Genomic DNA, 27,634 nt, shown 5'->3' on the forward strand with positions numbered 1-27,634 from the left:
TGAGACATTCAATTATAAGCAAGCAATTAAAAACCAAAAATAAAATGCGTTAGATTTAAGAAATTTACAAATATCTGTTAGATTGTAAACTATATTACAAAAGACTTAAAATACACTTTAAAGAAATACTAAAAAATAACGGAGTTCAAGAAAGACAAATTTTCTGTTTAAGATTTTAAACTTGTTCTTTTCAAAAAATGGAAACATTAGCATTTAACAGTATAAAAGTATTTTCGATTTGAAAGTCATAAAATTATAATTCATTTCTGGTTAATTGTTGATTTCTAATCTACTATAAAACTTTTTTTTTTACATATTATAACATTAAAGGTGAGTTTCATCGGACAAATCTTTCGCGTGACATTTTTCTTGTTCAGAAGAATTAGCCTTTTCCTGCGTAGACATCTGTGACGTTGCAGTGCAAGTAGTTGATGTTACATTCATCTCATATCCGAATCGCTTCAGTAACATCAATTTGATATTCTTTTTGCATACAAATATGATAAAGATACAGACATTCTGCGTGAGTTCTATCAAATGAAGAGAATATTTTAGGTAAGCCCAAGAAGACTTATTTTCAACAAACAATGATATCGCTATCACGGACCAATTTATACTCATCGTGATAAACAACATAATAAATAGCTTCAGATACAGATTAAACCTGCAAACAATTATATATTGATATTTAAATATCTTACAATCAAATATATCTTAAAATATCTTAAAATAAAATATTTTCATCAACTTATTTAAAGAAATTTTTTTTAAATAATGGAATATATTACAATCATCGAAAGAAAACACAAACAATTGTTTAAAGAATTTTATAAAAGCTGTGATTTCCTTCATAAAATAAATGCATCCATTAATTCTATTTACTATTTGCGACATTACTTGATTGCAGATTCGAGAATTACACTTTCTCAAAAAAGTTGATTATCATAGCAATACGTTTTTCTTAGATTCTTATATAAAGAAAGAAGCGACACCAGCGTTGCAATTTCAGATTGGCGATGCTTCTACCTGATTAAAACAGCCATATTGAGACCGCATTGAAGTTGAATGCTAGTTCAATGAAATTGACATATTTTGATGGGAGTCCGGTATTGCTTCTCTCATTATATAGGACTCTAGTTTTTCCTTTTTTATAAATTATGTAATTAGAAGGTATAAAAAAAAAGAATGTGCGCAACGAAAAAATGCTGCTTCTAAATAATAATCATATTTTCCTTCTACTAAATACAGATTAATATATGAAGTGACATTGTTGAAAAACATAATGGTAAAAATATACTGGCATAAATCTCATTAACAAAATAAATTATTGATGTAAAAATATCTGATTACTGACCATTCCTTATTGTCATTATACCGCTTGCTTTCTGAATCTGTTAGACGAAAGCTTGTTTGCTTTTTACAGCGTGCGATCTTCAGTGCTGTAGAGAAGGACAAGCAAATGCTACCAATGACACAAACACTTTTGATTCCATAAAATGTAAACGGTTCTTTCTCTGTAAATATAATATGTTTGATAAATAATTTTTATACTGTTTCTTACAGTACTATTGTAAAATGCAGTCGCATAATCAATTATCTGAGATGTTCATTTACCAGAGAGCGAGCAATTTCCAAGTGTCAGTCGTACACAATTTCCAAGTGTCAGTCGTACAATCTTATTTGATGCAAGTTTGGTTGCGGAAATAGAATCTTTGATGACACAGATACTACTTATGATAAAGGCACAACCCCATACAAAGATCGCATAAAACACCAACTTCTTTTTTGCTCGATGTTTGACATTTCTTTGTAATAAACATTCTCTGTAATATACATGTTATAAATAACAAACAATGGGTAAAAGAAATAATAATGTAAAAGCATAAAATAATGTTTCCCTTTGATTAAGGCTTTCTCGAAAATCCATTCTATGTAACTACAAAATATATTTACGTAACACAACACGATACTCGATTACCATGAAAAATAGTATACCAAATTCGTAGAACATTCAGAAATTACTATATACACTGATCAAAAAAATAATCGCAACACGCAATTAATATCAAAATTTCGCATAAATTCAAATAAGTGTATCTCCGCAAAAAATTATCGTATTTCAAAAAAATTTTTTGTTTTAAATGGTGTAGTCTCTACTTTAAAAAACTTTCGTTCGAATTTGATTTTATCCTCTCCCTCTTTCTCTACCCTTTTAAAAAGTAAGGTATGTTTTTTTTCAAAAAATTGCAAAATTTGATGAACTCTACGGAGTGAAATAAATTTTTTTCGCAAATATCCAAATTTTTGTAAAATATGGTCTTTTTCCTACAAATTAAAAAAAAAGCAAAGTTCGTACGATTTTTTTGGCAAAGTTCACCCTTTAAAACAAAAAAATAGTATATTCTGTATCAAGTGCGGAAAGTTGACAATTGGTCACGAGTGCGGGGGATAAACGCACGAGCCGGAGGCGAGTGCGACCACCCCACACGAGTGAACAATTGTCAATCCGCACGTGATATACGAGGTGTGTTCAAAAAGTATCGCGAATTTTGAATTTCCGCGGGTTACGTATATTCGATTTTTGATTTTTTTGTGGCGTTATGTTGGTACTCATGTTTCTCATTTATGCCGACAAGTACGGCCATTTTGAATGTTCAGTTAATTTTTGACAGCTGTTTTGCTTGCACGTGTTTTGGCTCGTCTTTGATTTTTGCCTATTCCAAAAAATGGATCAAAGAATCTGTATCAAATTTTGTGTGAAAAACAAAATTAAGTGCGCGGACGCATTCCGAATGTTGACTGTGGCATATGGTGAAGCTACCTTGGACCGAAGCAACGTTTATCGGTGGTACAAAATGTTTTCCGAGGGCCGAGAAGATGTGAACGACGAAGAGCGTGCCGGACGCCCGAGCACGTCAACAACAGACGAAAACATTGATGAAGTGAAGAAAATAGTATTGGTCAATCGTCGAATCACCGTTAGAGAAGTTGCTGAGGACCTAAACATATCGATTGGCTCGTGCCATTCGATTTTTACCAATGATTTGGGCATGACACGGGTCGCCGCGAAATTCGTACCAAAATTGCTCAATTTCGACCAAAAACAGCATCGCATTAACATTGCTCAGGAGATGTTGGACTCTGTCCGCGACTACCCAAATTTGCTCCAGAGGGTCATAACTGGTGACGAATCATGGGTTCACAACACACAAAATTTGATACAGATTCTTTGATCCATTTTTTGGAATAGGCAAAAATCGAAGACGAGCCAAAATACGTGCAAGCAAAGCAGCTGTCAAAAATTAACTGAACATTCAAAATGGCCGTACTTGTCGGCATAAATGAGAAACATGAGTACCAACATAACGCCACAAAAAAATCAAAAATCGAATATACGTAACCCGCGAAAATTCAAAATTCGCGATACTTTTTGAACATACCTCGTACATACTATTTTGTATTACAAGTGCAGGCAAAGTGGCTTTGTGCGCTTTTTCTGTGCGCAAGGTGGCCGATCGCACGCCGTTATCTTGCGGCGGCACGGTGCGAGAATAGCCGCGTCGCCGCTAGATGACGGCGTGGGAAATCGGCCGCTTTCCGCACAAAAAACACGCACACAAAGTGCCACTTTGCCTGCACGTGTAATACAAAAAATTTTTCAAATATGATAATTTTTCGCGGAGATACGCTTATTTGAATTTACGCAAAATTTTGATATTAATTGCGTGTTGCGATAATTTTTTTGACCAGTGTATTTATATAATTATTATACAGATATAACAAAGGTAATCCAAATTATTATTTAGTTTTAAAAAAATTTTTAACAAAAATAAATCTGTTTTTGTTAAAAAGTTATTTATATTTTAATTTATCTTGTAATTTTTTCACGCAAAGCGAGATTCATCTTCATTGTCTAATGTTTTCAGTGCAAAACAAGATTTATATTTGCAAGATTTAAAGTTGCGAATGCATGTGGAATTTTGCAAATATAGATCTCATTTCACATTGAAAGCATCGGACGGTAGAGATGAACCCTTTCGCGTGAAAAGTTGCGAACTTATGTGGAATTTTTCAAATATATTAGATTAATGACACCAATAGCACTGGTCAATTTTGTCACGAAAGAAATAACAGATCATTTCATAGGATTTTTCCCGTAGATTACGAATCTGAAATCTAAAATGTTGCTTATTGTCACGTTTTTGAAAAAAAAAACTGGATTGAAAGTCAAAAAAAAATTTTTTAGCATTTTTTAAATCTTTGTCACAAAGAAATGAGACTTGATAGAATACTTTTTGTGAGCTCAAATTAAACCCAATAAGCACAAGTACATCCTATGTACGTACAACGGATGTCCGGTCGGACATTGTGTACATCCATCGGATGTCCAGATTACCTGCAGCGGACGTACAAGGGACGTCCATTGTACGTCCGTTTGCAACTGGTCTGGACGTCCATAAGTCGTCCATTATTGGTCAATTATGGATTTTAAATGGATAAATTATGTATCTAACGGACGAATTTTGAATCTCATATAAACTAATTATGGATCTAATGGACGAATTTTGGATCTTTTATGAATAAATTTTAAATCTTTAATAAACATATTTTGGTTCTTTATTATACATGTATATCGTTGAAAATGACATTTAAAATTCATAAAGAAGAAATTTATAAGCAATAATAAATTTGACATGCAAAATTAATTCATTTTTATACTAATTATAAAATATTGCAGAATATTTCTTATTTTCGCATTTTATTTATCCGAATTTTTATTTGTTCAATTTTTTCAATTAATTCAATATCTAAATTTTTTGTGTTGGGATAGTATCAAAAAGGTTAAACTGATCAAAATAATTATAACATATTTAACTGTAATAGCCACTTTTTGCATGCGCTTTATAATTCTCTTAACTAAATTTAATAGCGAGATGAACAGCGAATCTTGCGTCGCATAGCGGCAAATGAAGGAACTATTACAAGATAATATTGCATAGTATATTTTGCAATGTCTCCAATAAAATATTAAATTTATAATATTTGCACAATGTTGCTTCAATATTTATTATGATACAATGAAATAAAATATTTATGCAATATTTTAGCAATATTTCGTGCTGTAAGAGAATTTGATGGACATCCTGTGAACGTCCAAATATTAGTCACTGATGGATGTCCGAAATCGGATGTACAATGGACGTTCATTTCATGTCCATGGACGTACATACGTAAAATGGATATAAAATGAACGTCCATAGGACGTCTTGTGCTATCTGGGAAGATTGAATTTTACATTTTAATATTATGCAAAGAAACATGTGACAATACTATGATGTTTACACTGAAAAAATTCATATACTTTTACATGTAAATTATTTGTTCAGAACTGGAAGAATTACTTCATTATTACTGTAATTTTTTCCCATATTTTTTAAAGTGAAATACATATTAATGTAAAAATATATGTAAAATATAGGTAAATTATTACTTATATACAAAAATAATATGTAATTTTAAATTTATTATTTTTATTTTATTAAAATTTTATTTTATAAGCATTTATCCATTTTATTTATAACATTATTTTGTAGCGTTTATACATTACTAGCATTTCTTATGTGTAATTCCATGTTCAGTGGAATATTTTTAATCTTGAAAATTGTTTGAGATGCAAAGTAAATTTTTAGTAAATTCTAGAATCATCGATCATCGTCAATAATAAAAGTCACGTTCTTTTTTGTATGTTTGTCAAAGTAAAAAGATGTCATAAATTAACATTTGTCATCACAAAACATTCTTTGCATATAAACATTTAGCGGTATCGCAACCGTTTTCGCCGGATACTTATCGCGCTAAAAGCATGCGCAAAATTGCCACGCGGCCTCAATCACCAATTAGAAATAGCGAGCGGCCGCGTGCGCATGGCAAAACGCGAGTTCGTTGCGCATCTTAGCGAAGCGGCCAATTATGAGCTGTGCCCTCGAGTCACCTCGAGCACAATTTAAATTACTCACAATAATTGGCGCTTCCCGAGAGGGTGGGTTTTCTTCGGAAAACCATAAAAGAGAGCTCGCACCCGAAATCCGCGCCTTATCTCTTTTCCGCCGTGAACCGCATAACGCAAACCGCATACTTGTTAAACCGCTAAAAATTCGTTGACGATCGCCGCTTATTCCGCACTTTGATTTTGATTACGATTTTCACTGTAAAATAATTAACATTTGTAAGAAGTTTAGTTAAAGTGTATTTGTCATTAAGTGTGTTAGAGACTCAAATTCTTTTGATACAAAAGTGACTTATCCTTTGTGCCGCGCGATCCTTTCTCACGCAGCGCGTTCGCGAACAAACAATGAGAACACAGATATAGATGTGGAGATGAAATGACCAGTCTAATCCTGTAATCTTCCATATGATGTAGCAAGACTTGCCATGATATGATGGGTTCAGGAAAAACGCCCTCATTTGTACTACATAATGCTAACCCACCCCTAGCTATATTATCACATAAGTTTGCATCATATACTCTCCACTCCTCTTACCATTTTTCTTTTATCCCCAGTTAAAAAATGCATTGTGGCCACCCGCCTCGGCTCTATCTTTTACTTACCAAGTATTACAACTATCTATACAATCACCTTAACTTCCCCAAAACATAATACCATCTCTACAAGAACCAATAGAGAAATTTTGCAGCAGCCATTTGCCTCACGCATTCCGACTTTGTTTCACATTTATCAAAAGACATTATAAATACGTTATTCAATTTACAAACAGATCTCGAGCAATTTCAGCCTGAACTTCAATGATGCGGGTTTCCTTAAAGCTATTGTAAATATTACTTAATTCATCTTTTCACCTCCTTGTCTAGTTGTTTTATTATTTTGATACCGAATTTACAACCTAGATTGCCTTCGTTCCTTTTCTAATTATTCGTTAGTGATTTACAAGCGTTTGTCATTAACAGTTACTACACATGCATGCTTATACCGTGTGTCATTTATTTTTACATTGTTTCACCCGTTGTAACCTAAAATTTTGTGTGTACTCTGGAAAACCTGATTTACAGCTGTTTTCATACCTGAATTTTTATGTCTTTATTATCTCTGTTTTTTTACTACATCCGTTGAATTACATATACTTCCCGAATACCAGCGGCTTAGGTTCCCGGTCTCCACCTCCCTGCTTCCATTTCCCCGTACTGTCCATTTCCGGGTGCTTCGCTCGCCTCTCCCCTCTTTACTTGCTAGGGAATCTCTTTTGCCCTGCTCCTCGCTATTGTTCGACTCTCCTCTTTCCCCCTTCTCCTTCGCCCCCCCCCCTGTATCCCCCTTCTCTTGTATTTCTTTCTTTACTTTCATTGTGCAGTTGTGTGTTGTATCTATTCTTAAAAAACTTTTTCTGGTGTATTTCTTCTTTTGGGTGGCCAACGACCCTTTTATTCGCCCCGTGACGCCACAAATTTGGTCCGAGAAGAAGTCTTCAGAAGTCGTCGTCATAAACAGGCACACTAAGACCTAGGAAAGATATAGAACCATAAATTATTTATTACCTTTAACCTAATCAATTCAAACGCCCCCAGGGCTCGGGACCTAACGTGTGTGGCTTTTTGTACAGTCTACCGTGCCACGTCTGCCCCGCAGCAGAACAGAACGACCCAGTACGACGCTTGCGGAATCGCAACTTCAATTGCCAGATCTATCATCTAGTTGGACCTTCTCCCTCCGAACTCCATCAGACCAATCTCCGACTATTCAATGTATATCCGTCCTTGCACACATTTTATTCGTGTATCGCACCCCATTAAATCTTCCTCCATTGATTATAGCACTTCTGACGAAACAATAGGAAGAGAGGATTAAGTTTTTACGGTACTAAAGGGAAGGTCCGTCGTCTCTAATAACTAAATCTGGCCTCTTAGAGGGCGCAAGGCGCGGTTTGTTTGCCGCGCGGACATATGACCTCCGCGTCTAGTGAAAGAGATCAGTAATAACACTGTACCGACCTCCCAGAACTCATCAACTGTACTCTTTGCCTCAGCGCTTCGATCCGTATTCTTCACTATTTCTGATCCTTCTATCCTACACCGGTTACTTGAAGGCAGCGATAAACAAATAGTACTATTTGTGTACTCAACTCGTGCGGACCAGTTGACCAACCTTGGTCACCGACGCTGCGGGGTCGCATGGACTGCACGAGTTCCCGACACAGGGAGTAGCATCTTTAGCCTGCGCGACCCCACCCCCACACGATGTGAAACCCAATTGTCAAACGCCATCGTGATCCCACATACTATTTACTATTACCAAGTGCAGGCAAAGGTGGCCTTTGTGCGCGAAGTGGCCACGATCGCCCGCCGCCATTCTGCGACGGCACGGTGCGGAACTAGCCGCGTTCAAAGTCATTGTCCACGGCTGAAGCCGTGGACAATGACTTCTTTGAACGCGGCTATTCCAGAACCGGGCACCCCCGCTGTTGAACCCCTCGAGCAGACCGTGATATCTGCCAACAACCTCACTTCTCTCGATAACTTCACAAACGCGTACAACAGTGTAGAGAAAGTTACCGCCTTCCGCCCCTCAAAGCTACATCCGTCAAGATTATTTGTTACTCCCTTGAGTTTCCAACCATTAATCAGATCTGCTTTCTGCCGACCGCACATTATCATTTACCTTCGAAAGTACTAATACACCAACCAACGCGCGCTTAGACCATCCTTAACGATCTTCGAAAACGTTTGAAACTGGCCAAACAATACCCGACCCACAGCGAGGACTACTCCCTTCTAAGCGCATACCCTTATTGTCTTACATTCGCCCCCAACTAGACTCTCTTCACCGCCTGTACCAATTTTATCCTTCCCTATCCATCAGGAACGCAAGCAACCTGACATCACCGCCCTCATTGCATTCAGCCTGTCTCTACCTCCTCACCGTCCTTCCTTGGGGCAACCCGTAAGACCAGAGGTGCAACCTCTTAACTCCCTTTAAACCTCCATTCCGCTTCCCTTTACTCACGTTTACCCGATACTCAAGCCCACCTACTCTCTGCCTCACACCCACCCTCCCTCTTGCAATGACTCCTAAACTTTAAATAGCCCTTATATATTCACAGCTGTCCTCTCGCAACACTCCCACAAAATCAACTGAATCTTTGGCCACCGCCTCCTCCCCCCACCTCATGCGCTGAGTTCAGGATCTCAACATTTCGCGGACACGTACGGGATGTAATAAGAAAGATCTGCCACTGCCTTTGGTTGTAGAGTAACCCACTCCATGAAAGGCCATCTGGCCACCTCCCCTGCACCGGGCCGGCTCAACCACCTTCACCACCCCAAAGAAGAAGGCCGATACGAAGAGGGAAGCAAAAGATACCCCGACTCAGCCTCCCCACCGCATTTTCTACCGACCCCCACGGGAATAGTAGTGAGAACGGTTCATTTAGGGGGCGACTAAGAGACAGACCTCTAAACATCCCCCAAATTTTATGACACCTCGTCAAACGTACCCGACGAACACGATTAGGGATCTCTCCGCACTAAACGGTGAGTAATCTGTCAAAGTTTATCTTTCGACGACGTCTTCTACCCATCTTCTCACCACATACCCCCATGACCACCCTCTTCGGTTCCTAGTCCCCTATTGAACGCCCGCTAATACCTTATCGTCCGCATCTCTCCACCTCCCTCATCTCACTTCTCTACACATCACTCATTGCGACCCACACTTCTTCTTCCGATCTAACCATCACTCTATATTCGTTCCTCCCTCCTCCCTCCGCAGAATTGCCCATACTCCCTCTCTTTACAGCCTTCCTATGTTCTCCCCCTCTTTACACCTCAACACTCGTCGGTGTACTGCCCCCGTTGAACGTCAGACTACTCCACTCTACAGATGTATATGAACTCAGGACCTGGCCAAGTACATGCAACGATTGCCTCAGACGCTTGAATAAAATTACACACGTACATTCGGGTCTAGTACATTCCTATAGTACGACTACTCAGTAACTGCTTTGCCTATGGTTAGGGTTTAGAGACAAGACAAATTAGCGCGATACATATTTAATAGTGCGGTATCTAAAGTAATAGAGACATATACCACATATCATAGCAACTCGGCACCCCGTCTCCCACGTCTGATGTGGGCTCGGGATTTCGCTGTACTAGGTCGTCGTCGGTCATTCGCTTTCGGCAAGGCATGCTGCGTATCATCCACAATTTAGGGGTGATCATAGAATCAAGATGGCGTCGGCGCGACTAAACGGCCTAGACATCCACTCCCCCCTAAGCGACCACGGGACAGATATCCAATATATTCCTCGGTCATTCAAGAAATATATACTACTTAAATCCTGCCTCTCCCAGCCTCTCTCTGTTCATAGTCGCGTCTCGGGGGATGTGCCCCAGCAACCAGCTAACTTCTCGATGCCCAAAGAAGCAAATAGAAGCGGAAGATATCTTGACGACCATATCGGAATAAATAGCAGGTATATCGGCGACAGGGGTGAAGGCGAAAGTGGTGGTGGTCGCGTAAAAGAGTGAGCGTATAATCCCCGCAAAGGCTAGGAGGCGCGAGTGGAGATAAGAGGGGGGGTGAGTGAGGAAATAATTATAAGAGCGATAATAGAGGAAATTTTTGGAGATTGGTTGGGAGAGAAAGCGAGTAATGCAGGCGTTTAACCAGTGAACGCGGGGTGGGGGTGTTCCGTTGAAGCACGATGTCGTATGTTTGTAGTCACGTAGGCCACGTGCTCCATGCGTGTGGTTGGTGGGTTGTGGCTGCTTAATTTTTCTGCCTGCTTTCTTGGCACCTTTCTCAATAAAGCCCCTCGTAACAAATCCTCTCCAGCAAGAAGATAAGAGAAAGAGATTAAAAAAAGACCAAAAAGGACAAACGAAACTCAGCAAGGAGTGAGACAGACGGAGGAAGGAGGGAAGGCAGAGAATAAGAGAAGTAGAGGAGGGGGGGGAGAGAAGAAAGAGAGAGACCGAGAAGCAATCGAGAGAGAGGAGAGAGGAGAGATGAGAGAGAGAGAGAGAGAGAGGTCTGCACCACCCCCGTACCGTTTTTACCCTCACTCAATTGACTGCAGTAATAGTTGTAGCCTTTGCCACTGCAGTGTCCACGCACCATGTATACCTTGGACATGCAGCACAAACTTCTGATCGTTTATGCACGTAGCAACAAGTGATAGGGAGAGTGAAACGCGAGGCAGTTGACGCGGACCCGTACAAACCCACCACCCCGACACTCTCCCAATTAGGGTGTGACTGGACAACCGTTTGACATGAGAACTAGAAACGTATAACGGTGGGACCCTCAGCTTCCCACCCCTTAAAGTGTCCCTAGGGATTGTCACACAACCTTAGGATTTCCCCTCTCCAACCTCCTTCCTTTGCGGACATCGATCGCATGTCCCGGTCCCCGCATTCCATCCGACTTCCCCACGTGGGGTCGGAGGCCTGGGCCCATGTTCTCCCCCACGCCTCACCCCCGGGCCCCCCTTCCCTCCGATCCGCTTTAAAATGCCAGGTGTTTGCTCATCCGTAGCGTGCGGCATGTTTTCGTTGGGGGGGCTGCGGTGTTCTTGTTTTGGCTTGGTCAACATCGCTCTGTTCAACATCGCCTCCGTTCAAAATAAGGAAGGGACGGAGAAAGCGATGTCGAAGTGGGGAACTTAGCGTCGACTGCTGGAACCAAAGGGGTAAAAAGAACATTGGGAGAGGAAAAAGAAACATTGAAAAAGAAACAAAAGAAAAGTAAAAAAGAAGTATTAATACAAGTATAATAAGTTATTCAAGTTTATTACCGTGCCATAAAAACGGGGGGATAGCTATGCAAAGGTTATCTAATAGCCGGGATATGGCGCGATCTCTGACTGTGAGCAGGATGAAATTATTTTCGGGCACGGCATGGCATTGGGGCATATTGGGCATTGACCATTTGAAATTGAAGGTCTCGTTTAAGGACAAGTAGACATTTACGTGGACACAATAGTGCTGAAACGTGTGAAAGTGGATCACAGGGGAGTGATTTGCCCCTTGCAGTGTCGGTAGCGTCTCCTCGGGCGGACTTCGTCGACCCTCCGGGCAAAACCCCATCCATAATCATTTCTCTTTATCCCCTACCAAATGCCCCACGATTTTTACACCGCCGGCACCCCTATACTGACCGTATGCAGTCTCCTATTTCCCTTGCGTGGTCCCTTCGGAGCGTGGCCACCCCCCCCAGACTATGGGAACCAGCCTTACCTCGGGTATGAGGGCCACACGGCGGTCGGTAGCGTAAACGGGTAGCCCTAGGCCGGACCTGACTTCCAGGGTGCGACGTCCGGGCCGAGAAGGTATCTGTGAAAGCAGCCCTCGCCCCCCTTTTGCGATCAGGCGATAGGACGAGCAGGAGGCGAACCGAAGTACAGGGCATCTGCGGAAGACACACTTAGGAACCCGGGGCGCCGGCGGGCGAGGTCTCCCTGGGAGGAAGTGGAGGCCCGGGGTGAACCCAGGCTCAGGGCGCCTATGAGGACCGGTAAGGGGAGGAGAGGGCGGAAGAATCGAGCGCGGTTGGGTGCCGATCGGTAGGGGGAGGCACGCCGGAAGCGACGGGGTTAGGGTGACGGTAAGTGAAGGGGCGTGTAGGTACCAGGTGGTAAACTCAGAGGAATCATGGAACGATTTTTGAATATATGCAGGGTATCGATGATAGGGACATGTAGGAAGGCAATAAAGAAAAAAAAATATATATAAATTCAATCAAAGAATAATAGGAATTATAAAATAAAGTCCGTTCCGTTAAAATGCAAAAAAAAACTTGTATAAATAAGCTGTTTACCCTCCAGGATGTGTAATTAAGAATATAAAATTCTGGGACAGTAGACAAGACTTAGTTGGCCGTGTAAAGGCCCATTTGAGGAGGTTTTGATTGAAGTACACAGAACTAACAAAAACCGGAGGAAAGATAACCTAAAAATAAATGAAGAAACATCGGATAGGATTACTAAGAAAGGAAGTCAGGAGGGTAAGGAGAGGAATAAGAGACTAGGAAATCGTTAAGACAGGATACGGGGGAGTGGGACTGGGAAAATACAATATGCAGGGGAGGATAGTTAACAAGTAAAGGCTACAGGCTTGATTGTAATGTAAAAGTAGACGGATCATAAAAAAGTAAAGGAAATAAAAAATGAAAAAAAAATGATGAAACAGACTGTTGTTAGTTATAAAATTTGTTAAGTTGGTGTATTTTTCTGTTGTAAAAAATCGTGAAATATTTTAAAATAAATGATTAAAGAAGTAGGGCAACAGGCCAAGACCCCACCACCTTCCAGAACCCTTTCTAGATGCTTGCCCAGGAATGGCAGCGGCCCTACTATTGGAGAATCAGGGACCCCACAGCTAGTGGTACTGGCAGCAACAGGGAACAGCGACGGGCAAACACAACCGTGAGTTTGCCTACCGGGGAATCAAGCGCACGCGAAAATGATAGAAGGAGCTCAGAAGAAAGACAGACTTAGGCCCCGCCAGTGCATTGTGAGGTGACAAAAGATAGATTGCTCCCTCCTAGTGAGAGAACCAAAGGAAGGAACGGACAAGAAGGTAGCGAACGAACAGATACGAGTGTAAGAAGGAGGAAACGGGAAAAGCAAGAACTGGGGAAGGCAAAGAATAGTAAGCTAACCGTTAAGCAAGAGAACTGGAACAAAAAAATGGAAAACTTGAAGGAAAATGATACCAGGGAGTAAATGGGTGTATAACAAGGAAGAATCGAAGATAAAGCTACAGTGAAGCGGTAAAGGGAAGAAGGAAAGAAGTGAAATAAGTCTTTTATAAGTGTTAAGAACAGAAGAACAATGAAAAGAAAAAAATGCCGAAAATGCAAAACAAGAGAGTGAAGCCACCTCTAAAAAATGATAAAAAGAAAAAGGGTGGATATTTGGATTATTAAGAGTATGGCTATATGGGAATAACGAAATTAAGGAAGTAGCAAGAGACCGCAGGCATAAACATTGTTCCAGCCGGAGGCGCGATAGGGGATATTCTCACCGTGGACTGTCCCTGTTCCCGGGACACTAATGGGAATAAACGAGAAATGGGACACAACGTACAAAATAACAAATAAATTGGGGAGGGGAAAACAGTGATGACTGGGTTGTGGTGATGAATGAATGAAACCGGCGCGAAGGAGTGGTTGTGATGCAAAGTTCGGGGACGGTCGAGGTGAAAAAAAACAAAAAAACAATGAATGAAAAAAAAAATGAAAGCGAGAGGTTGAAAAACTTGAAAAATTGGAGAAATGTGAAACGTCGATGAGGTGACAAAATTGAAGGAGACAGTTCAAGCTAAGCTGGGAGAAAATTTAATTTTAAGTGATAGAGTCGCCTCAATCAAACCCAAGATAAAAATTATTAATATAGGTGTAGAAGCGATGAAATTAGATGATTAATGAACTATAAATACGATTAAAGATGCAGGAATTTTTTTTGTAAAAAAAATAGATACAGCAAATATGCGAATTGTGAAGAGAATGATCAAAGAAAGGAGAAATAATCAATCTGAAAGAAAAGGAAATGAAGAAGGGTCAATAATAATAGAAGCAGATGAAGAGACACATGAGCTGATATTGAAGAAAGGAAAGCTAAGTGTAGGATGGAAGAAGTGTCCGGTATTTAATCACATCAATGTTAAAAGATGTTTCAAATGCTGGGCATATTATCATATTGCAAAAAATTGTACGCGAGAGGAAGCATGCTATAAATGTGCAGGAAGTCATAACTCGCGTGATTGTACAGCGACAAAGAAGAAATGTGTGAATTTTATATTCAAAAATCGAACATACAATCTGAATATAAGCGATGACCATGACGCCCTTAGTCCGGAATGTCCGACCTTTAAGAGGGCGCTACGGGAGGAGAAGAGGAGAGCAGGCTGGGAGGACGCTAAATAGCAACCACAGGAAGAAGCGGAGATAATACTATATACAAATGCGCAAAGTTTAATTGCGCACAGAGATGAGATACAACATCAGATCATGAAGAAAATAAATCCTGCGTTCTTAGCATTATCGGAGACCAGAGTGACTGAGGATATCGAAGACAGTGAAGTGAACGTTCCGGGTTATAGTATAGTTAGATGTAATGCTGAGAATAGGAATACGGGAGGAGTTATTTTATACGTTAGAAGCGATATTAAATATGAAATAGTATTAGAGGGAAAAAAAAATTAGAATCGAATTGTTGGTGTGTTGCGGTAGAAGTAAAAGATAAATTATATAAAGGAGTGATAATGGTAATATATCACTCACCGAGCGCATCGCACGGAGATTTCTTGAGATTTTTCGAGGATATAGTAGAAGAGTTTATAATAAAGGGAGAATGCATGGTAATAGGAGATTTTAATATAGATCTTATGAGAGATTCGTTTTATGCGAATAAACTGCAAACGACAATGCTAAGCTTAGGTATGAAACAATATGTTAACGAACCGACGAGAATTACGAAAGACAGTCAGACAATTATAGATTTGATCTTCGCTAATAATAATAAAATAGTACAGGTAATTCATGAACCTAAAATTACGGATCACGCGTGGCTGAAAGTTGAGCTGAGTGTTAGTAAAACTGAAAGTAAATATAGAGAATTTAGTGCTAGGAATTATAAAGAGTTTGATGAAATAAATTTGCTATATTAGTGAAAAATAAATTACAAGAAAGCCAGGAATGTCAGTGTGAATGTATGGGTGTCAGTGAGAGGGCGAAAAAACTTGTCGATAGTATAGTGGGTGCGTTAGATGTAATGGCGCCGAGGAAAAAATTTAGAATTCCAAAAGTTTGGGAAGGGAAGAAATGGTTTTCAGACGAAATAAAAGAGGCTGCGGATAGAAGGGATAAGGCATATAGAAGAGCATTGTATGGCGATACCGAACAAAATTGGTCGCAGTATAAAATTGAAAGAAATACAGTGGTAAAATTAATTAGGGAGAAGAAAAAAGAATATTATGAAAATATGATAGATCTTAATAAAGAAAATCCTACGTCTATGTAGAAAACCTTGAAAGAAATAATTAGAGGCGAGCCAGTAGGCATAAAAGAGGTAGGAAATATAGATTTTGAAATTTTAGGCGATATCGAAGAGTGCAATATAGCTGATAAATTTAATTTATATTATATACAAAGTATTAATAGCATAATAAACTCTATAAAGGTCGTTAGATCCGGTGATATAATCGATCATTGGATGAATATAAATAAGAAAATTATTTATATTATCGAAAATAAAGGATTTATGGAAAATTTCGTGACTATTAAACTAGAGCAGTTAGAAAAAATTGTTATGGGATTGCCGAAAAAGAAAGGTACGGAAGAGGGAATAACTAGCGATATATTGAGGACAACTTTTTCTGTAATAAAAGAGGAATTTGCGAATATAATAAACAATTCTTTAAGAGAAGGTCTCTGTCCGGAAGGTTGGAAAACCTCTACGATAATACCGATTCCAAAGATAGATAAAGCGAAAAAAGCGAGCGATTATAGGCCTATAAATATGTTACCAATATTTGAAAAAGTGTTAGAATTAGTAGTAAAAGAACAACTTGAAATGTATTTGGAAACTAACGATATTATAACAGAACATCAGTCGGGGTTTAGAAAATATTACTCGTGTGAAACAGCGATTCAAACTGTCATTGACGAATGGAAATTAATAGTAAGCGAAGGAAAAATGGTAGGTGTAATTTTCATGGATCTTAAGAGAGCGTTTGAAACAATAGACAGAGAAAGATTATTAGGAAAAATGTATTATTATGGAATTAGAGGAATGGCCTTAGAATGATTCAAATCATATTTAAATAATAGGAAACAGCAAGTGCGTTTCAATCATACATGGTCTAAATTATTGACAACAGAATACGGAGTGCCACAAGGCTCGGTACTAGGACCTTTACTATTTATAATATATATAAATGATATAATCGAAGGCTGTCCAGAAGGGTGCAATATAAAAATGTTTGCAGACGACACGCTTATATATGTAAGTGGAGAAAGTAGCACGGATATAGAGATAAAATTGAACACGGCTTTTAATATAATCGAACGTTGGATGAATATAAATAAGTTAAAAATGAATGCAAGTAAAACGAAGTATATGATAGTTAGAAGTATTCGAAAAGAATTGAGAGGTAATACTATTTTGAAATGTCTGGACGGAATTGAAATAGAGCGTGTAGAGACTATGAAATATCTAGGTATAATTATCGATGACAGACTTCGATTTCAAGATCACTGTGATTATATGTTAAAGAAAATAGGTAAAAAAACGAGTTTCTTAAATAGAGTAGGTAATTACATATCAGTGTATACTAGATGCATTATATATAAGACAATCATAGCTCCTCATTTTGAGTATTGCGCGACGATATTAATAGGCATGGGGGAGACGCAGATAACCCAACTGCAGAAGGTACAAAACAGAGCTATGAGGATAATACTTCAATGTGATAGATACACCAAAGTGGAAGACATGCTAGAGGCGTTGCAATTTATGTCAGTAAGACAAAGATTACAATATAATATATGTATATTTATTTTCAAGATATTGAATAACCTGTTACCAATTCAGTTAAGAGATAAGTTACAAATAGTAGGGAACAAATGCGATAGGGAAACAAGACAAGCGGGTAATATCGAAATTCAATTTCGAAAAACAAGGAGTGCACAGAAAAGTTTGTTTTATGAAGGAAGTATATTGTATAACGTCCTGCCAGTAGAAATTAAAACTTGCGATAGGCTCGAATTATTTAAAAGAAGATTAAAAGCGCATATCTTACATATGTAAATGTTAAAACTGTATAAGAAAAGAGCGGAGAAAGCTAAAGAGAAATAGCAGGTAAGCAAGCGCTCGCTCTCTCTCGAGCGAAGATGACGAGAGAGAGTACGAGAGCGAGAGCGAGAGAGTCGAGAGAGAGAGAGAGAGCGAGAGAAGACAGAGAGAGAGAGAGAGAGAGAGATGAGTCGAGAGAGAGAGAGAGAGAGAGAGAAGGAGAAGAGCAGAGAAAGAGAGAAAGAGAGAGAAACAAAAGAAAAAAGGAGAGAAAAAGACGAGAGAAAACACAAAAGCGAGAAGAGCAACAATCTACTAGCCAAATTTACTCTCAACTCCTCTCTCTCTCTTCTCTCTCCCTCTCTCCCTCACCCTCTCTCTCTTTTTCTCCCTCTCTCTCTCTCGCTCGCTCTCTTGACGCGGCCGCTCGGCTTTAGGGCCTGAGCACAAAGATTGTCATAATCGTTTCCAACAGAGTCGTAATAAACGTAAATCGGAGATGTAAATCAATGCACAATAATTTAGGCCGTATTCATATATAGCTGTTTAAGACTGGCACGTTTTCACGATATACGGCATACGCCACGGCTTGTGCGTTAACCTACGTTTACATCTGCGATTTACGACTGCGATTTATGTCACTGTTACGTCGCATTGTGCTAAGACCCCGCGTCGGGGAGTGACGGGCGTCGAGACGACCATGTCACAATAGATACTTGAAAAGGATCGCAACGACGGTCGAAACGTTGTATTAAACAATTGTAATAAATTGCCAGTTTGGTCAACTTGCTCATTAGATATTTGTTCTAATTATTACTGGCGACCTTTTGAAGAATTTATTTATTGATAAATAAAAATATCATTTAAATATTTAACGTTTATTTTATGATTTATTTATACAAAAAATCTGCACAGATCTGTCAAAAGGATCCTCTTAATTTAATAGAAAAATTCTATAAAAAAAATTTCGGGGAGATTTTTATCATAATTCTTAAATCACCCAATTTGTCATAAAATCGGAACTATATGTTATATAGCTTGGTTGATAGAGCGATATTACTGTCTCATCCCATTTTTCATCAAAAGAACCTGGAGTTTATCATCAACATATTGCTGGACAACGGTTATCCTTTAGATTTTATTTTTAAAATAATCAACCGAAGAATTAAAAATCTTATTTCAGAAAAATTAAATAAAAAAAAGATACATTCTGAAAAACAGCGAATAAATTGCGAGAAGAGCGAGAACACATTTTTTGTCATACTCTATACATAAATATAATGTCAGATCGAATTGCGTCAGCGATTAAAAAACCAGATGTGACTGTGGGATATAGAGTATTGAATAAACTAAACAGATTTGTTAAGGTACAGAAAGATAGAAACAATCGCTCTTGCAATTCTAACGTGCTCTATAAAATTAGTTGTAATGATTGCAATGGGTGATATGTGGGACAGACAAAGAGATAGTTACGAACGAGACTCAAAGAACATATCAATAATATTAAATTGGATTATTCAAGACATTCTGTAATTAGCAAACACATTGTAAATGAAAATCATACATTTGACTGGAATAATATTAAAATTTTAGACTTTGAACATAATTATCAAAAACGACTTATTTCTGAAATGATACATATAAAGGAGCAGAAAAATGGTATTAATTTAAATAAGGACACAAAACTACTTGACAAGGTTTATTTTGACATCCTAGATGAATTAGCAAAATTTGTGTGTGTTTGTTGTTATATATGTACTTATTACTTTTTAAATCCTTATATTGTCCCACAGTCATGTTAAAGACACGCTGTAAATAAGAAGCTAATAACAGAACTTTTATTATCAAGACATATAAATTAGTTTCGAATTGATTTAATATTAATAAATTTGATAAAAGGCTGTTAAGAGCAGTAAATATAAAAATTCAAATTATGTTAGAAAGTAAAGTCATATATAAAAATAATATTCTTTAATCTAATGTCTACTAATGAATTACAATAAAAGGTGACAAAAAAGAATTAAACATAAGTACTCTTTAAATACAAATATAAAGCGAACGTTTTGATCAATATTTTGACCATTATCAACGCTGATTAAATTCTAAATTTAAAAAATAATAAACGGTGTCATAACAGTAATATATAAATCAAGCATAGTCAAAAACGTCATAGAGTATGTAACGCATTAAAATACAATGATAGATATAATGATTAACAAATATTATTGTAAGAGAAAAAGAGAACATGATGTAAAAATGAAAAGCGATATTCCTCCAACATAGTCATAATGTGATGGTTAAAATTCGTAAATTGTGTTTCTACTCCGGTTATTAGACCCGATAGACACATAATGATTTGAATCATATGATTAGATTGCAATGTAAAAACAGTAGTGTAGGAGGAACATTGATTCTGTTTGCACTTACAATGTCACAGACAAAGTGATCGAAAGATGTTCGAGTGATCAAAAAACCTGTGCTATACTGAAAAAAATATTTGTGTAAAATTACACAAAAATATATAAAAATATTTGTGTAAAATTACAGTATCTTCTATAAGTTGAAAACAGCGATCTGCACAGATCGCTGCCATACGATTGTGTAACTATAAAATGTAAGGTGTTTTCAAACTTGTGAAGGGTACTGTATGCAATAAATAATAAATATCCATTTATAAGATTGTTTTTTGTTATCACGATTAATAATAAAATAATAATCAAGAAAAGGCAAATATGAGCACACTTAATACATACAATAGTAAATTTATTATAAAGGAAACCAAACCTAGTATAGTCGAATTACATTTGATAAAGAACTTCAGTAAAAAACAAATAAAACGGAATTAAAAACTTCGTACGTTTCGGTCCTTTTTTTGGACCATCTTCAGCGGTTTAATCGCAAATATCAATAAAATCTATATTAAGGGGATGCCGGAGCGACGGCCGAACTCCGATAGGTTAGCACCACACATATCTAAACATATGCACGTATGCAACACATACGCATAAAAATGTTTTTAATATATAACTTTTTTATTAGACTTGCAATCTCATTTTTAATCGTTTACTAATAATTCTTCATATTATCCTTACCGCGTATACTATATTTTATGCACAGACAAACTGCAGAATTTTTTTATTAAATAAGTATTATTACGAACTGACACAAAAAAGCCGATAACAAAACTGTAATTTTTGATTTTTATATGATTTATATATGCAAACATAGCTAGAGCGGTCCGTTTTTGTAAGTACTTTAATCGTGGAAAAGGATTTATTGATCAGTATAGTCAATAAAAAGTTATATAAAAAAAAAACTAAATATTCTCGCATTTGGTCGGTAAAAACATTATCCGGCATCCCCTTAACAATAAAGTTGTCTAAGCATTCATCCGCATTAACAAATGAAGTAAGAATCTTCTCCACCCACATAGTCAAGTTAAAATTAAAACATTGTAAGATATATCAAAATTTGCTCGGTCAAGTTAAAGTCATGTAGATCAGTATCAATGTTCACTAGTTATCAATGTTCCGTATGAAAGACATAATTTGGCAGCAATCCATTATTAACAAACAATGGATAAATGTGGTAAATTTCTTCATATGATAAGATCACGATTGCAACTATGTCGACTATTCGATAGACAGAGCTCGACTGACTTCTTACTTTATTTGTTAATGCGGATGAATGCTTAGACAACTTTATTGTTAATATAGATTTTATTGATATTTGCGATTAAACCACTGAAGATGGTCCAAAAAGGACCTAAACGTACGAAGTTTTTAATTCCGTTTTATTTGTTTTTTACTGAAGTTCTTTATCAAATGTAATTCGACTATACTAGGTTTGGTTTCCTTTATAATAAATTTACTATTGTATGTATTAAGTGTGCTCATATTTGCCTTTTCTTGATTATTATTTTATATTTTACATGAGCTTATAATTTATTTGTACGATTAATAATATTTCAAATAATATATTGATAAAAAACATTCTATTAAGTTTATATTCTTGCATGTTACGAATATCTTATTAAAGAATATTTCTTTATAGATCAAAAGGCAATGAGGCTCGTATTATGCAACGCAATAAATAAAAATAATGCAAGACTAACTTACGAGCAAACAAATAGATGTAATATAATAAAAATTCAAGTTTATTTACAAATCATGAACTTAAATTCTTACATAAACTTGAAGTTTGAACTTAAATTCTTTACATAATCTTGAAGTAAACGTTTTGACTTACTTAGTTTTCCTCAGTACAATAATCCAAATTACACCCCCACATAAATTAAAATAATTAATACAAGTATATCAAAAATAGCGATCATGACAAGCGAACTGTCAATACATGTTCCAACAACAGTATAAATCTCAAAAAGCCACAGCAAAAGTAAACAACTTACTGCTTAAGTTCTACTATTTAAATATTTTTATGCGCTATGATACTAAACCAAAATCATCTGAGAATTATTCTAAATAATTTAGTAAAGATAATACTTTCTTCTCATCTAAGATACAGATATAGATAATACACATTTTTATTATCTATATAAAGATAAAATGATGCCAAAATTTTATCTAGATGATCATCTATATATTTTTATTTAGATGAGCAAACACTATTAAAGTGTGAACGAAACTGTTCTTTTTAAGGTTTCTGGGATTACTAAGTTTTAATTTCGAATTCAAATTCAGAGAAAATAGATAATTAATAAAAAATAAGAGCTAAAAATTGAAAATGTGTATTTTAGCAAAATTTTTAATTTTTTGCTCATATTTTTTATTAATCCACCATTTTTATTCTGTATTTGGATATTAAACTCTAAATACAACTTCGAAAACCCCCAAAAAAACAGTTTCACGTTTACACTTTAACTATTTTTAGTATCGTCTTGTTGTTGAATACGAGATCAAAATTAACTCGCGCTGAATAGAGAAAAAACCTGTGCTACATAACTTCACAGTATTATCACAAGTTTATTTAATAATTGTAAACAAAGAAGGGCTATAAGATAGAGCTATTAAACATAACAAAGTTGTCAGTTGATATTAAAAAACTTCATTTGAACGGAACGAGAAATAAATAAGAAGTGATCATTTATTCACATTTAAACGAAATAATAAATACATAAGAAATACACATTAAAGCGAACGTTTCGGCTGACATTTCGAGCCTTCCTCAGCGCAATACGTACAAATATTATATAAATTGAAATGTAATATTGAACATTAAAGACGGCAATTAACGATGTCGAGATAATAAAAAGTCAGTTTTTTGTCTCGTTACATATGTTTCTAAACAAGTCATCACGTGTGACAAGTGCAAATCGTTGATACATACTGAGATCGAGCGACCGTGCTGTGTAATCACTATGTGTATAGGCCTCCTGATTTATTAGTCAAGGGAGATATCTTGATTGAATCATCATATTGAAATGTTGTTAGACATTAAATGGAGATTCAAATAAAATTGGTGATTATTTTATAGAAGTTTTAAGTATCAGATACGAAATCTTATAGACACAGTTTTTTCAAAAGACCAAAGTTTACTAAAGACAGAACGTTTTTACCGTCTCAACTCTCAATCCCAAATGAGTCTTTATAAGATACTATAAGATTTCGTATCTGATACTTAAAACTTCTATAAAATAATCACCAATTTTGTTTGAATCTCCATTTAATGTCTAACAACATTTCAATATGATGATTCAATCAAGATATCTCCCTTGACCAATAAATCAGGAGGCCTATACACATAGTGATTACACAGCACGGTCGCTCGATCTCAGTATGTATCAACAATTTGCACTTGTCACACGTGATGACTTGTTTAGAAACATATGTAACGAGACAAAAAACTGACTTTTTATTATCTCGACATCGTTAATTGCCGTCTTTAATGTTCAATATTACATTTCAATTTATATAATATTTGTATTGCGCTGAGGAAGGCTCGAAATGTCAGCCGAAACGTTCGCTTTAATGTGTATTTCTTATGTATTTATTATTTCGTTTAAATGTGAATAAATGATCACTTCTTATTTATTTCTCATTCCGTTCAAATAAAGTTTTTTAATATCAACTGACAACTTTGTTATGTTTAATAGCTCTTATAGCCCTTCTTTGTTTACAATTATTAATTTAACAGAGCTAATTACTATTTTTATTTAATATATACAAGTTTATTTGTTTCATAACATTAAAGTTTAAGGATCAAACTTTAATTTAAACCCTCATAAAGTATTCTGTCACGTTCCGTTTCTTTGTGACAGAGATTTAAATTTCAAAAACAGATTTGTTTGATCTCATTTTTCTTAAAAACGTGACATAATAGAATATTTAGAATTTCAGATTTGTAATCTACGGTAGAAATCTTATCGAGCTGACTTGTCATTCTTTTTGTGACATAAGAAAAGTCAACAAATTTTGACTAATGTAATCGGACATTTAAGAGTGTATAACATAACTTATGTTTATTTCTTTTACTAATTATTAAGTTATTCAACTAAGATTAAACTACGGCTCTGTGATATATTAAATATAAATCTAAATCGTAAGAAAGGCGTAAAGAGCCATACGCGGATGTTGCTGCGTACATTTCCAACGAAAAATAAGTTTTCGTTGGAAATAAATCGTGCACAAGGCATGTATTATTCTCGGTACTACCAAGACTTAAAATTTGAAATAATCTCATACTTGAGATTCAAAAATTTCAAAAACCCCCTAACCTCCCTACGGAAATAAATAATCCTAAAAAAATCATAAAAATGAAAAGGTCAGGCCATGTTCAAAAGAAGGTATTCAAAAATTTAAACCTTTCAAAATTTAAACGATCTAATAATAAATTATCACGAAAAGTAACTGATATGTTATTCAAGGTGCCAGTTCAAAGTGAACATACGTAAAGTGTATATTATCTAAATTTAGTAATAATATATTACCATGAAAAGTAACTGTGATATTTTATTCAAGGTGCAAGTTCACATTGAATATACATACATATAAGTAAAACTGATTACAATTTGATTCTAGAAAATAAGTGCGATATGTTATTCTTAGTGCACAAAATATAATAGTCGTTTATAGAGATTTGATTTGAAATTCATACTAGCCCGTACAATGAAAAATAATTGCTCGTAATTCCAGAGTACCAATTTGTTAATGACTCAGAAAAATAACATGGCGGCCTGCTCTCAAAAAACTTTCGATGGGTAGAATAAATAATTGAAATAAGAGTTGTGAAAATTGTATAAATTAAAAACCTCCAATCTTTCTTTAGTAAAATTTCGAATTTTCGTATCAACTTCCGATTTGTGTTATACCGTATTTTCAGGGAGTAAGTTATTGATCAGAGAACTTTGCCTTGTTGCTCGAAACGGGTGTATATTAAGTAAAATTTATAAATGTACAGTTCTCAGGTCAACTACAATAAAGCTATACGCTTAAAAAGTTTACTGATTATTTGTCGTAATATACAATAAAAAATTACAGATTAATTATTCAAGATACAAGTGAGAAATAAATATCATTAAAATATACAAAAAAAATTTATCAATTTGACTCTGAAAAGTAAGTGACATGGTTCTCAAAGTGCAAGGTTTCATTTGACTTACAATTTTCTTCAGAAACACAGAAGAAAAAGGTATTTATATATAGTTTTGTATATTCACTTTGTTGTGTGTGTAGAGCTTTTAAAAATACGTTGAATCCTTATTCTAATCTAATTTTCTTCTAATGTAATACTTTTCGTATTTCAAATGTTGTAGTAATTATTCTGTAAGAGCTTCGACATTATTTCTAAATGGACATCGAGAAACATCATAGTTTTTTGAGAGCAGGCCGCCATGTTATTTTTCTGAGTCATTAACAAATTGGTACTCTGGAATTACGAGCAATTATTTTTCATTGTACGGGCTAGTATGAATTTCAAATCAAATCTCTATAAACGACTATTATATTTTGTGCACTAAGAATAACATATCGCACTTATTTTCTAGAATCAAATTGTAATCAGTTTTACTTATATGTATGTATATTCAATGTGAACTTGCACCTTGAATAAAATATCATAGTTACTTTTCATGGTAATATATTATTACTAAATTTAGATAATATACACTTTACGTATGTTCACTTTGAACTGGCACCTTGAATAACATATCAGTTACTTTTCGTGATAATTTATTATTAGATCGTTTAAATTTTTGAGTACCTTCTTTTGAACATGGCCTGACCTTTTCATTTTTATGATTTTTTTAGGATATATATATATCGGCCAATAGAGCTAAACAATGTTATTGCAAAAATTAAGACACAAAATTTATAATATAATATGGAATACTTGGTCATCTTTACCTGAAGGTCCACCACATATTAAAGCTTATTGTAATTAGCCAGAAGTAACTCGATAAAAACCAAAAGCAGTCAAAGAAGGCTGTAATAATAAATTATAATGATGAATAAATAAAAAAACAAAGGCTGTAATAATAAATACTAATTTAATCATTGAGTATGCGTCAAAATGCAGGGATACAATATACAAAATTATTAGGATTTTATTTCTTCATTAAAAATAAATATATGTACTCTAACTTTTATCACTAAAAGTTTATATCAATTATATAAGAAATACTATTGATATTAAATTAAATAATATTTTGATTTAGATATATAAAAAATTCTGCAGAATTTAGAAACAAAAAAATATATTTATTAAAACAAACTAGATTAGCTATATGTTATATATATATATATATATATATATATATATATATATAAAGTGTATCTAAAATTTAAATGTTATTCAATATTAATCCTTGCATTTTGAGATTTCAACAAATTATAGACATAAATAATTAAAGAGATAAATTAATAAATAAATATATATTATAATTGACGAATATATATGTTACGTTGATTGCATATTATATAATTTAAATATACTGTACCAAATGTAAGACAGCTTTCACTATATATATTATTCGTTTTGATGACAATAGTAGCAATATGAATTGTGCATGCGACGGACAAAGCACCGCTGTAATTGCGCAACATGAAGCCGTGTATATTTCGGAGTTCTGGCAATAAGGAGTACACCACATATGTTGGCACCAAAAATAATATAGATATTATATAAAAGCTCATATAAGTTGCGTTTTGAGAGTCAACATCCATATTCGAAATATTGAGAAATATATTATGTAAATTATCCCATAACGTATTATTGGTACGTATTGTTGGTAACTTTTCGTCATATGGCAGTGTTTTTATTTCGTTGCTACAGATTGTTGTTAAATTCATTTTGACCTCGTTCTGTACCATAAAATTATCATCTTTTATTTCATTGTTGAAATTTTGTTGAGATTTCGGTAACGAAGTGAGGAGGAGAAGAAGTTCACAATACAAAAACACCAAGTTTTTTTCACACATTTTACATAAAGATGTACTTTAGAGGTTTTTATACACTTATACTATTCAAGCTTAGTGTTCTTCATTTCTCATATAGGTTTCGAATTTTGAATAAATAAATTCTATGTTAAATTAATTTATACTTTTGTTTTTATATTAATTACATGAGACAAATATGTTAAGTGCAAAATATACATATATAATAAAATCAATTTATTTCTTTTTCTATTGTTTTATTCGACAAAATTTCGAAAGATTGATCTGGTTTTATTATTAATTTAGCGTCAACAATAGCGCGGTTGATTTTGGTTTTTATTATATTTTCAATAAAACTAATACTGTATCACTATATCGGTTTTCACCTCTCTTTTCGAATGAAAGAAGAAGTGCACAAGAAACATCTCGCTTGC

At 35.4% G+C, this 27,634-nt stretch overlaps 1 protein-coding gene across 2 annotated transcripts; it reads right to left on the reverse strand.

Moving 5' to 3' along the window:
• Positions 1–27,634, reverse strand: LOC114934831 (G protein-coupled receptor Mth2-like). Of its 2 annotated transcripts, XM_085490139.1 has the most exons (6): positions 26,765–27,634; positions 26,172–26,250; positions 1,615–1,823; positions 1,355–1,514; positions 608–664; positions 472–530 (listed from the first exon to the last, which is right to left on the reverse strand). In XM_085490139.1, coding segments are annotated over exons 1-6 (987 nt in total). In that variant the 5' UTR covers positions 27,246–27,634; the 3' UTR covers positions 472–529. The 2 variants fall into 2 exon arrangements, with proteins under 2 accessions (XP_085346264.1, XP_085346265.1); XM_085490138.1 differs by having other exon boundaries at positions 1–664.

This window comes from Nylanderia fulva, unplaced genomic scaffold, assembly GCF_048542155.1.
Source record: "Nylanderia fulva isolate GAGA-0341 unplaced genomic scaffold, ASM4854215v1 Scaffold98, whole genome shotgun sequence".
Taxonomy (NCBI): domain Eukaryota; kingdom Metazoa; phylum Arthropoda; class Insecta; order Hymenoptera; family Formicidae; genus Nylanderia; species Nylanderia fulva.